The 13,306-nt window shown below is 41.7% G+C and overlaps 1 protein-coding gene across 6 annotated transcripts in view; it reads left to right on the forward strand.

Annotated features, from left to right (window-relative positions):
- CCDC148 (coiled-coil domain containing 148) overlaps positions 1-13,306 on the forward strand; it is a gene marked incomplete at its 5' end in the record, with an annotated part of 101,934 nt that overhangs the window by 69,193 nt on the left and 19,435 nt on the right. For all 6 annotated transcript variants that reach the window (XM_083408835.1, XM_083408831.1, XM_083408832.1 and 3 more), the window contains one exon: positions 8,573-8,713. In XM_083408835.1, coding sequence (XP_083264961.1) covers positions 8,573-8,713 — 141 coding nt within the window. The remainder of the gene's footprint in view (positions 1-8,572; positions 8,714-13,306) is intronic.

Below are 13,306 nucleotides of genomic sequence, written 5' to 3' on the forward strand. Positions count from 1 at the left end.
TGAGCTTTCATTTTACTAGTAGGGTTAACAGCTCTCAGAAAACTGATTATGGAAATGTTTTATAATTTCTTAGAATATATATAACCCACCTCCTACCCAAAGATTTCAGGGCAGGGTACACCAATAATTAAAGTTACAAATCCAGCTACAAACTGGAAACACATAAAATAATAACACAGTAAATGAGCTTAAAATGTGAGCAGCTGTGATTACAAACCTAAACTTGAGAGTTTAGCATTTACTAAAAGTTTGAGTAACTAACCAGGTTTTAATCTGGTGAGGAAATGAATTCAAGGGTTGCACCAGGTGGATTTCAGAGAGACTGGCATTGCACAAGCGGTGCAAAATAAATAGGATCATCATCATACGTCACTGCATAATTAGTAACACCCAAAGATGGGATACTAAGGAGGGTGTCCCTGGAAGATGTCAGTACTCAGTGCTCAGGTAGGACAGTACAGGGAGAGGTACCAATGTTATCCCTCGGATAACATGTATATGTTAATGTAACTTTATATTATATTTAATGGGTAGCATGCCACAATGAGTAATTTTGATGCCTGCACGTAGAAACATAGGAACGTGCCTTAGATCTGGTTGGACTGTCCATCCATCCAGCCCAGCATTGTCTTTTCTGACCCATAGTGATCCACCAGGTTATCTGGCAAGGTTACCTTTTAATAGGTTGCCACCTTTTAATATGTTGCTTCATTGTTTGCCAATATATTATACTCTTAGGCAGAGCTTTTTTTTTTTTTCCAGCCGGAACTCACCAGAACTTAGTCCTGGAAAATCTCAGGTGGGTGCCATTGCCATTCTAAGAGAACAAGGGTAGCGTCCTTGGTGAATTCCAGGACCTCTTTCTCTAGAAAAATAGCAGTGATCTTAGGTCTGTGCCACTTACACATGACACTGTGGACATAGCTTTGCAGAAACATATGGCGAAAACAGTTTGTTATGTAGATGCTGGTGCATTTTTTAGTTGGATTATAGACCCCCCCCCAAAAAAAAATTCCAGTACAGAACCCATGGTTCAAAAGAGCTATAAAGATGTGCTAGAGGGAACTGTGCACACATCCAGAGACTACTTCAATTTTTTCATTGTAGCAGCAGTCGCAGTTTCTACAGACATAACAAAACACCTTACCATTGTGTGATCACAACAAACGCACTCATTAGTTTTTGAGGTGTCTTTTGGAATTCGTTAATGTTCTGTCCACATATGGTGTATAATTTAAAAATAAAATTAACAAGTTAATACAAAGATTTCAACTATGCACATTTGTTTGTTTGACCTGTTTATGCTCAAGGGGTTGTGTTCAACTAAGTCCAACTAACAGTAGACCCACTGAAATTAATGAACCTAAGTTGTCACGTCAATTATCTCCAGTGGGTCTACTCTAAGTAGAAATAGTGTTGATTGCTTCCCAGGTTGACCTGAAACCGTATCTGATATTTTTATTTATCTGCAATATAATCCTGCTTTGGAGATGCTACCATAGTGAGTTCTTTGGGGACAGTGTTGTTGTTTTTAAAAAGGCGTTTGTTTCTCCCACCTGTGCATCTTCCTTTTTCACAAGTGTGAGGGGCCAGTCCTGCTGGTGTTGGTTTTAAAGTGATTGTGATTCATTTATTATAAAAACACAGATATGATTCTTTTTTTATAAAATAACACACCAAATATTTAATTCTAGAGCTTATTTCCTTCAGGAAATGTTTTTCATTTTATTCCCATTAGCGTTCTTGTCTAACATTAGACGTGACTTGTCAGAAGTAGAAATATAGGCCTCAGGATGTGGAACTCATTATATCACCACTAGGCAGTGGTACCACCTCCTGAAGCCAAAGGGTGGAGATGAGAGGCTTTGCCATTGACTGCAGTCATTCATTCACTCTGTCGGTCTGTGTCATGCAGAAGTTACTGCTCTTTTTTGCCTCCCAAATCTGGACTAACCTCAAACCAGCCTCCTTTGATATCATCTGTTGACCCCTGTCAAACAGCATACCTTCTGGCTGGTCACGTTTGGGAGGTTTGTGGCTGTCACCCAGCCCTTGTCAGGTACAGGGTGGAGAGGAGTAACCATGGGCAAGTGGGGTCTTCTCGCTCCCCAGCAGGAGCTCAAAGACACGTTCTGCTCTCTCCTCAGCCGCTCCAGGGAGTGTCCTGCCTGCTTTTGCCATTGGCCTAGCCTGTGCAGGAGCACTTTCATGGGATTAGGGCTAGTATCAGGTTTCTGCCACTCCAATCATGCTGTGACATCTTCAGCCTGGCCGTTTCATCTTTCAGGGGGGCCATCTGTGCTGCTGAGCCCACGACTCCTGATATTCCTTCCTCCTGTCATGTATGTTGAAGGGGGATATTTCTACTTCAGCTGTGAAATTCCTCTCCAGTTGCGAATGCAAAGTCCAAGGAGTTCAGCTTTTGAAACTTTATTTAATCATTCCTCAAAATTAGAAGAAAGCGCTCAGGCTTTCATTTCTTGCATAACCTCTGCCAGCCTGTGATATTTTGCCTCCCTGAGAAGCATAATTGTAATTATAGAGATGTAATATTACAATTCTAGCACTACAATTACACTCTGTATCATTATTACTCTTATTATCTTGCCACCACAACCCTTTGTCTTCTGGCTTGACTAAATCATTTTTGTTCAATGGCAGCAAGGTATGCTAAAAGACATCCTCAGCCAGCTCCCCTTAACGCTAAAGGCTTTAAAATGTAAGATGCATTTTTGCTATCATCAGCACCAGGTTTTCTGATTACATTCAGTTCCCATAGAATTGTGGCTCTATTCTTCACGAGCAAGTGCGTTTTTAGAAGACGAATCATGCTGTTTTTGATAAGAACCTGTGTCAATAAGAGGTGTTTTTTTAAAAAAAAATTATTCAGTTGGGGCGGGAAGGAAGGGAGAAATCTTGGCAGCAAACTTGATTTTTGTCACAAGCTAGGGAAAGAAAATGAATATATTTGGAACTCATGGAATTTAGACTGGGGAAATGACTTATTAGACAATCTATTCAGTTTTTCTTAACAGTCGAGTTGATTCAATATTCTGCATGTATTTGGGAGCATATAACTTAAATTGAAAAGGAATGTTTTTCAAAAACAGGAAAAGTGCAGTGCTGTGAGCTGGTTGGCATGACACAAAGTCAAACCTGGTAGATACAAAGGTACCCACAAATACATGGGTATGGTTTTGCCAGCCTTTTTTGAGTATAGCATTTCCTCCCATCTCTAGGTGCCTCCTTTGGTCTGCCCAGTAGCTTGACTTCATCTTTAATGGCGCCCTGGAGCTTGTCATGGCGTCAGTCTTGCCATCCAGAGCTCTCATTGGCTGATTGTACAAGGTGTGACCGGAAAGTAGGGTGAATCACCCCCGTATGCGATAATGGGAACTGCCGGGTTTGTGGAGACACGTGGGAGGCGTTCATCCATATCTCAGCTAACATATGCGCACGTGTCTTGGCATTTGTTGACAGGTCTACATTCATGCGGTAGTATTTAGTATCTGTTAATAGTGCAGTGCGTTGTGATTGAAAATGAGCAGAGAGTCAATATGAAATTCTTTTTAAAATTGGGTAAATTGGCATTGGAAACCCACAAAATGCTCACAGTTGTGTATGGAGATGAAGCTGTAACTCGAAAGACAGTGTATGAGTCGTTTAAGCATTTTTGTGAAGGGCGGCAAATCATCGAAGATTACCCTCGGTCTGGCAGACCGTCGACGAGCAGAACGGCAGCACAGGTCTACAGAGTTCGTGAGTTATTGATGCAGCATCGGTATTTCTCTGTCCGAATGATGGCAGAAGAATTGCATAAGGTACCCCTGCCCGTACGGGCCAGTCGTGACCGACTCTAGGGTTGTGCGCTCATCTCACTTAAGAGGCCGGGAGCCGGCGCCGTCCGAAGACACTTCCTGGTTACGTGGCCAGCGTGACGAAGCTTCTCTGGCGAGCCAGCACCAGCGCAGCACACGGAAACGCCGTTTACCTTCCCGCTATAAAGTGGTACCTTTTATCTACTTGCACTTAGGGGTGCTTTCGAACTGCTAGGTGGGCAGGAGCTGGGACCGAAAGACGGGAGCTCACCCCGCCACGGGGATTCGAACCGCCGACCTTACGATCAGCAAGTCCTAGGCACTGAGGTTTTACCCACAGCGCCACCTGCGTTTCTCTGTCCGAATGATGGCAGAAGAATTGCATATTCCATGTGAAATCATTACTGAGGTTACCGAGTTGTCCCACCTTCCATATTCTGGCCCCACCAGATTTCTTTCTTTTTCCAAAACTGAAATACGCACTGAAAGGGCACAGATTTTCCAACATTTCACATGTCCAAGCTGCTGTGACGGAACTGAAAGCAGTACGAAAAGAGGACTTCTCCAGAAGTTTCCAACAGTTCTATGAACGTTATGAACAGTGCATTGTATGAAAGGGGGCCTACTCTGAAGGCCTGTAAGGTATGTATGTTAGAATATTTCTCACTGTCCGATTTCTGTGACCACTCACCGAATTTTCCGGTCACACCTTGTATATGTTCCTCTTTGATCCGTTCATGTCCTTTTTTTGACTGTTGTTGCTGCATCCTCAAAGTTCAGCTAAAGTGCGCTGCACATTGTGTTTGTTCTGGAGATGTTTGCATAAAAAGACTGTACATTGATGCTTGTTTATACATTCCAGGACTGAAGGGAAGCCGGAGTTTGCTAGCTTTTTCAAGGTTACAAATGGCCGAACTAGCTGCTTTAATATCAAATTCTGTTTAGAAACCCAGAAAGCAAAAGATTTGTATTAAAAATCTATACTGAGAGAGACTTAGAAAAACATCAGGGTATTATAGCTGTCCTTGAAAATAGGATCTCGTAATGAAATTCTGACACATTTTGTTAACTTGTGCTGTTTCCCTGTAATGATAGCACTTGATCCTGGTTCCTTCGTTATTATCTTTCCACACTTCATTGCAGATGATCTGCTTTAAATAGGTGATTACAATATCTCCTTGGCAGAAAAAACAGCAAAACAACTTCTAGCCACTTATTCCCTTGCGCTTACATTTCTCATGGAAAGCCTCTACACTTTATACAATGGCTTCATTTTCCTAATGATTTTTGCTGCCTACATACAGGTTATTGTATTCTCATGAACCTCAGAAATACGAAATGCAGGATGGCACAAGGGCTTCCTTAGTGGGTTGTATGTGCATTAAATAGCTCAAGCTCATACCTTGCTGCTCTGTATTACGTGCCTGAATTCTGGCAATACAAAGTCTTTCATAGAAGAATTATTGAGACAACACAATAGTAGTAATCTTATCCATAATGCCCATAAGCTGATTTGGAGCTTGATTCTAAGCATGTTTACTTGAAAATGATTCCCACTAAATTCAGGGGAACTTCCTTCCTGGTAAGTGTACTTGGGCAAGGTTGTCATTCTACACACACACACAGGACTCTGTCATTCTAAACACAGTGGGACTTAACTTCCCAATAAATATGAATAGAACCGGGCTGCATTTCTGTTCATTTTTAACTGGGTTGTGAATGAAGCTGGGAGATTTAGTGTATACATATCTGATAAAAAAAACCCCTTTCTTTTAAAATAACCTCTGATCCTTTAAAAAGTTACCTTTGGACATTGCACAATGCCTATGTTTGTATATCATTGGTGGAATGTAAATGCACACTGCATGGGTGTGTGAGAGAGATAAGATACTTTTATAAATAAACTTCAAAGATTATTGATCCTTAGCAGCAATTTCACTGTCTATATTGTAGTTTCCATTACAACCTCCGCATTGTAATAAAGATCAGTCTTGCTGTAGCATTCCTCGATTCCTTTACTCCTCTGGGAGTTTGTGATTGGCAGGCGTTACATTCAGTAATCTATTTTGCTGGTGAATGATTAGTATGCAGTGCGTAATCAAATGGAATAAATAATACTTCCCAATTTTAGAAACGGAAATTATTTGGAATAGGTGAAGGGTATTTTTTTTTAGTAGTGTACTAATTCCATCTAATGATTTTTATATGTTAATATGCCATTGCTTATTACTGCCTAAGTTGTTTAAGAACTCAGTATATTCCAAAAAATACAGCTTAGCCTCTGGTACACTTTTGTTGCACAGTAACTAAGCAACTATTGTAGATTTTTTTCAACAGAGTGCTTTTCCACAGGCAGAAGGCCACATGTATCTCATTTTTATAAACACTTAAAAAAAAACAACAACAGCTCTTCTGTAAGTTGATCTAAATATATGTATAACGGTTCAGCAGAGAGAGCTGCATGAGGATCACCGCAAGGATGCTTGAAAAGAATTACCATGTCAACATAAAACATTGGGAGCAGTGACAGAATATAGAATCTGATTTCTCCAACCATCCAGAGTATGGTGTGCCCTGTGGTATGTGCATAACCCTCCTGCACACGCCTGGCTTCCCCATTCAGCTCAATGGAGGTGTTAGCTCTGTGTGCACATTTTTGGAGCGCTTAAGGAAGTCCTTGAAGGCAGGCAGGAAGCTTATTACAATGCAGTATTAAGCTTCTGTGTACCTCAAAGGAACTTTTTGGGTCAGGGAAGTGGTATGCAAAATTCCTATCAGTGGTTTCTGGCAGCTTGCCTCTGAATCTTACAAGTTAGCAGAGAGGTGGTTCTGCATGAAGGATCCTGCTGATGACCTTCAGCTTATTTTCCATATTATTTACTCAGAGCTATAAACCGTAAATAAACACAGAGAAAGATTCATACCGGCTATGAGCCTATTTAGGTTTTCAGTTGGCATTTTATTGTTAAAACAGGGTCGTGGGGACTAGAGTAAAAGGTGTGCTAAACAAAATTGGAGGATTAAATACCTACATGCTTTTAATTAAATACCGTTTTATTGATTGAATGGGTAGGTTGTTTCCTGAGGACACTTGGCTTTTCCGTCTTGGAAGATTTACATGTTTACATGTCTGAATTGTAGAGCAGGAAGGAGCCTGCTGCGCTTCACCTCGCAAAGCAGTGTGGGGGCGCACTCATGCACCCCAGTACAGGAGAGTGGGCAGCAGTGTTACCACCCACTCTCCTCTCTCCGCCAGAGCTGCTGGGCTGGCTGCGTGGAAGCAGTAGCTTCCTCATGGCCGCAGCCTCTCTCCAACCCTAGGTCAGACCTGACCCAAGGATGGAGTAGCCACACCTTGCATTTCTGCAGCCTCTCTCCTCCCCCAGGTCAGGCTTGACCTGGGTATGTAGTAGCTGTGGTCAGTCATGGCACGCATCGCAGCCTCTCTCTGCTACAGCAGAGCTGTGCATGCTGCAGCCCAGCCAAGGAGAGGGGCAGTAGCTCTCTGCCAACTCTTCTCTATTCCACCCCCGAGTCAGACCTGACCTGGGAGCAGAGCTGCAGCTGGATGCAAGGAAGCTTGCCTCACCAGCTCCCTTGCATACCAGAGCCATGCTCCAACTGGATCCTGTTGTGGGGGCACCTGGTTGCCCCCCTCACCTGAAGATGCACCCGGGGCAACGGCTTCCCCAGCCCCATGCTACGCCACTAGGAGGCAGCAGTTACGAGTTACTGGTCTCAGCAGGCGCTGTGATTCTCCAGCAGTTTAACTTCACCCCACAGGCTCACTCCATAGTCTCTTGAGACAGACAGACACCAACAATATAGCACTATCCACGCTTGTGGCACTTTACAAAGAATGAGAATCCAAGTCCACATTTGTGTTGCATGTGAATGTTACAGGAAGGACAGAATGGAGTAGAGAAATTGGAATGTGTATTCTATTCAAGGAAGGTCTTACATTTGCATCACGTACCAATTTAAACCCCTGCATATGAATATGACCTTGGGCTAGAGACAGATTCTTGTTTGCTCAGCTGAAGGAGGCTTGAAAGGAAGGCTTTCTTGTTGTTGTACTCTCAACACTGTTTGGTTTTGCATGCTTTTGTATTGTTTCAAGATGCAACACTGACCAGCTTCAGATGTAACACTAAACCTCTTCTCATCTGTCATGAAGGGATTTCAGACTTTTGCTCCTGTTTTCAACTAACCGCAGTTTAGCATTACATCCAAACCCTAAACTGTAGCTAATCATAACCACAGTACAGGGAAACAAGCCAGCTTCATACCACAGTTGAAGGCTAGCTTGTTTCCCTAAACCAGGGATGTAGAACCTGTGGTCCTGCAGATGATTTTGAACTTCAGCTCCCAACAGTCCCAGCCCCCATGGCCAATGGTCAGGTTTAATAGGAAGAAGCCTTTACTCCATTAAGTATCATGCCCCAATCCTTCCCTCCCCATCCCAGGCAGAGAAGTTATGTATCAGAGGAGTTAGAAGAAGCCCGCAAGCTGCTTTGTTGTATTATTTTGTGCAAGCCACCTTGGGGATCCTTCTGGATCAAATGATGAGATAGAATCAAATACATAAACAAATGTTGACTCTACTTCGCTTCCTCTTCATTTCCTAGTGCTGGCCATTTGCTATTGCTGAAGCCAATCCAGTTTTTTTAAAAAAGAAAACCCTCCTGTCTTGGTGTTACTGTTTTTTAACCTGTTGTTAACTGAACTGGAACAGAATCTTCGTCTTTGTTTAGGTCCTCCAGTGGCGTGTACAGCAGGAAGAGGCTTCCCGACTGGAAGCTGCTATCGCTGCCAGGAGAAAGAAAGAAGAAGATGAAAAAGAGAAGTTTCACAAGGAGAAAGAAATGCTTCAGAGAGCAGAGGACAAAGAAAAAGTATGCAAAGTGTGTGGTGTGTGTATGTGGCATGTGTTAAACGGTTAAATACATTTAAAGCATTAATTGATCTTGATACTTTATACCCTTGTAAACAGTCCCTAACATTATTACAGAGATTAATGAGTGCTTAGTGGAGATCTGCCAGGGCTTGTTGTAGCTTGAAAACTCCATGCCATTTTTACTGTGATCATACCAAGTTTGTTTAATTGGCAGTCTTATTAATAGCACAGTTCCAGGCATATGCATGTGTCTCCTACACTGTCACAGAGAGGAAATAATGTCTGGCAGGTTTTGCTGTCAGGAGCTAATGTGGCAAAGACCACTGTGGTTCCCAGTGCTGCAGCAAGGTATGCTGCAATGCACCAAATAAGCATCACAATGTAATGTCTGCACACTGCAATTGGAGCATCACAGAGACAGCTTCAGTGAACAGCGGGCCTGATGCCCAATGCCTGTAGTAAGGGAGAGAAGAAAAGTGGATATTACTCCATATATCTGAATTTGCATTCATTTTGCTGAACATTGGGGAAGGAGAGAAAGAAAGGGGGGAGTACCATAGGAAGTATATGTTCTGCTTCTTATCTGGATTCCATTTCCAGCATTGTAGCTACTAAGTAAAAGTTATTTTCACAAAGCAGTATCCTGTTCATTATGGGGTGGGGGTGGGGAAGCAACCTTTTAAAAAGGGACAACTTTGTAATAGCAGCCCTTCAGCTTGGCTTTCCAGGTTTTAACCGTACAGCTTAATGTATTTCTTTCCTAGTCCCTCATAAGCAACCTAAGTAGGCAAAACAGAGAGCTCAATCTTGTACTATTCGGGTGTTTTATACAAATAAAAAGAGTAACTGCATCCAGACAAGAAGCACCTTTATCACTACTCCCGAGGTCTGCATGGATGTTATCACTCCTGCATTTTGCTGCATGCAAATGATTTGTTCATGTACAAATGTATTCGGCTATTGAGGAAAAGCAAGGCAAATCTAATTATTTCACAGGAAAGTGTTGCCCCCATTCAGTAAAGCTCATTTGTTTTAGGCATTTTGAAATATGTGACAAGAGGAAGACTAGCAAGGGCTGTCTCCTGTTATTTTATTTACATTTCTAAATCCACTGTTCTAGAGGCAGAGTATATTAGCAAACAGAACTTGAAATATGATTTCCCCCTGGCTAGGATCCAAAGGCATTGGACAAGCACTTCTGTGTGTGCATTCTGGGATATCCTTGTTTTGCTTTATTTCTTCCCCCCACCCTGCACCCTGCTACTACTGCAACCATTACTACTATTACTAGTGTTTTACGAGATCCTTCCAGCAATTCCTGCAGCCAAGCTGGTGCCAGATCGCCAGATCTATTGTTATGCTTTCCTTTGGACCACATCAGCAATGAAGGGGGGGGGATCTTTTCGTCTAGGCACCCCAGGACCTCCAAACACAATGCCCCAGCTTGTGCCCCATAGAGGTCACTTCAGTGTTGTTAACACAGGAAAAATAACACAAGAGGCAGCAGTTATGAGTTACTGGTCTCAACAGCCACAGTAGGTGCTGTGATTCTCTAGCGGTTTGACTTCACCTCTGAAAGCACACTCCATTGTCTTTCGAGACAAACGGATGTCAACAGCAACAACTCCATAAGTCAGCAAACCATATTGTTGTTGTTTAGTCGTTCAGTCGTGTCCGACTCTTCGTGACCCCATGGACCAGAGCACGCCAGGCACTTCTGTCTTCCACTGCCACCCGCAGTTTGGTCAGATTCATGTTTGTAGCTTCGAGAACACTGTCTAACCATCTCGTCCTCTGTCGTCCCCTTCTCCTTGTGCCCTCCATCTTCCCCAACATCAGGGTCTTTTCCAGTGAGTCTTCTCTTCTCATGAGGTGGCCAAAGTATTGGAGCCTCAGCTTCACGATCTGTCCTTCCAGTGAGCACTCAGGGCTGATTTCCTTAAGAATGGATGCGTTTGATCTTCTTGCAGTCCATGGGACTCTCAAGAGTCTCCTCCAGCACCATAATTCAAAAGCGTCAATTCTTCGGCGATCAGCCTTCTTTATGGTCCAGCTCTCACTTCCATACATCACTACTGGGAAAACCATAGCTTTTACTATACAGAAGCAAACCATATTAGGTTACCACAAAATGCTTTCGGATTATGTCTAGAATGTATCATTTTGGGAAACTAAGTAGGCTCAATAAAAATGCGTAAAAATCTAGTAAAAACCATTAGGGTATGTTGCTCCATGCAGCTGGTGTGCTGCTACAGTTTGGAGTAGTAATATATATAATGCTGACCAGAGTTTTATTATTATTATTATTCAGGTTTATTTCAAAAAGACTGTTGACCCTACCAACATTTTATGAGAGAGTGTGATTTATGTATTGGACAATACAGCATAAAACAAGGCAATTAATACAATAGGACAGATTTTATTATAAGGCATAAACATGTCCAGTGATATTTAGCAGAACTGTGGTAGTAATCAGAGATACCAAGTTGCTGCTATCATCCTAATATGCCTATAAAATAGCTTAAATAAAACGATACTTAAAATTAATCTATATTAGATTTCAACCCTGTTTGGTAAATGCTAATCCACTGAAACTATCAGCATTTCAGGAAATGCTTTCCTGATAGATTTGACTTGATCTATTGAAATAAGTGCATGTAAGGTAATAGCTTTGGAAGCAATTGCACATAACAGTAAACACTTTGGCAAGCTAAAACAATGCTGCAAGCTAGGTTTTCTTATGTGAGGTGTAATTGTACAAAAAAAGTCTCTGAATTTGCTTGTCAAGCCACTAGTTCTGGTTAGTTCCAGTGGCTTCACTGGAATTCATCCACTGAAGATAGCTGTCTTAGAAGGATTTAAAGAGGCATGAAGATGTAATTTAGATGCTCCATGACTCTGAAGGTGTTAAGCAGAGCTCCTAAACAAGGTTGTAGATTCATCAGTTTTGTAGAGATCAAAGGTTGCAAGGAGGTTGACTGTCTCCTGCTTTCATTTGAAAGTGGCCACAAAACTCATGGGGTGCTGGATAAGTATTAAATCTAGTGAGATGTGCAGCTCTGAAATGTAAGTTAGCACCAGAGGCTTGCCACAGGACCTATCAACCCATAAAAATGGTGTAAGATGGCACTCTGACTTCTACATCAAGGAAATGCTGAGGCAAGCATTTTATCCTACTTTTATTTAATCAGCCCAGTAGATTTAGTAGATACCCAGTTAGAGTGGAGACTGCCATCTAGTGTAAGTCAGAGTGACTTTGAAAACCCTCAGAATATATAGTTAAGTCCTCCAACCACTGGGCTCACAGTAAAATGGACGTGATAGAAATGTTCATGTTGTTTAGGATCTCGTAAAACACTAGGGAAAACCAAGGAATTATTTATGTACTTAAAATTCACCCTAGACATTTAACACATTCATTTGGATTCATTTGTGTGTGTGTGTGTGTGTTCTTTAATGAAGCTATTAATTTTGTTGGCTGTAAATTATTGATGTATATTTGCCATCTTAATTTTAACTGAATGATGCATCTTCTGTTCCTTTTACAGGGTAAATATTGTAAATCATATGCTTTTTGAGTTAATCACAATTTTGCTTCTCTTAAGAATATTAAACGCATGCATGTATATAAAGGGGTCCTTTACCTTTACCTTATGTGAGTGCCCAGGATTCTGACAAAGTTGCAGTTTCTTCCTGGTAATAATTACTTGAGAAGACCCCATTTTTCTGCCAATTCACCTTGTCATTCCCATTTTCCATGAATGAATGAATCTTTATTTGCATCAGCCATAGCAATAAAACAACAATACGATATACAAAGAATCGAAATAAAGAGTCAATTATATAAAGTACATTTTAGGGTTTTGGCCCATTTTCCATGTGCAGAGAGTCTGGTCTGGATCAGTAGAGGACTAGTTCTCCTCTTAACAATGACCAGGAAAACTGTACCACATCGGTATATTTTGGTCATGTAGACCATCTGTCCGACAAGCGTTGAGCACCTCTTGGCTTCACAAAACTAAAATCAGTTGGAGGAGGCACGGAGCTCAGCTGTTATCACTTGCCCAAGGGTTGAGTCACACAGATGCAGTAATCTCTTGACATCAGTTGAAATTGCTCATTGAACTTCAATTGGGAACAGCCTTTACAATTCATATTCTACAATCAGAAACTTCGTCTATCCTCATTTTCTCCTAAATACATCTCCCAACCCACCAAAAAACGTGTGAATTAGTGAACAGATGTGATGGGGCATTCAAGTGGACATTGTACACCAAAAGAAGTATTGCTTCCAGGAATCCGATACTTTCCATCTATTGCCTTCTCAGAGAAGCCAATTCCTCCTCTAAAAACCAAAGGAATATATGCCCATTTCTAGTCACTGACCCAGGAACACCTAATATCCTATAATTTGGCCTGTACTTTGGTATTGCTTTCATTTAAATATGTGGAAAATGCTCCACATTGTTGTTTAATAATTGTATTTTAATTGAGACCATGACAGTCGAAAGATGGAGAAACAAAGTTGGGGTGATTGCTATTTCTTTGCTTCAAAGAAATGAAGAGTTTTAAAGAGCAGGGGAAATTGGAC

This window comes from Podarcis tiliguerta (assembly GCF_965153285.1).
Source record: "Podarcis tiliguerta genome assembly, chromosome: 1".
NCBI lineage: Eukaryota > Metazoa > Chordata > Lepidosauria > Squamata > Lacertidae > Podarcis > Podarcis tiliguerta.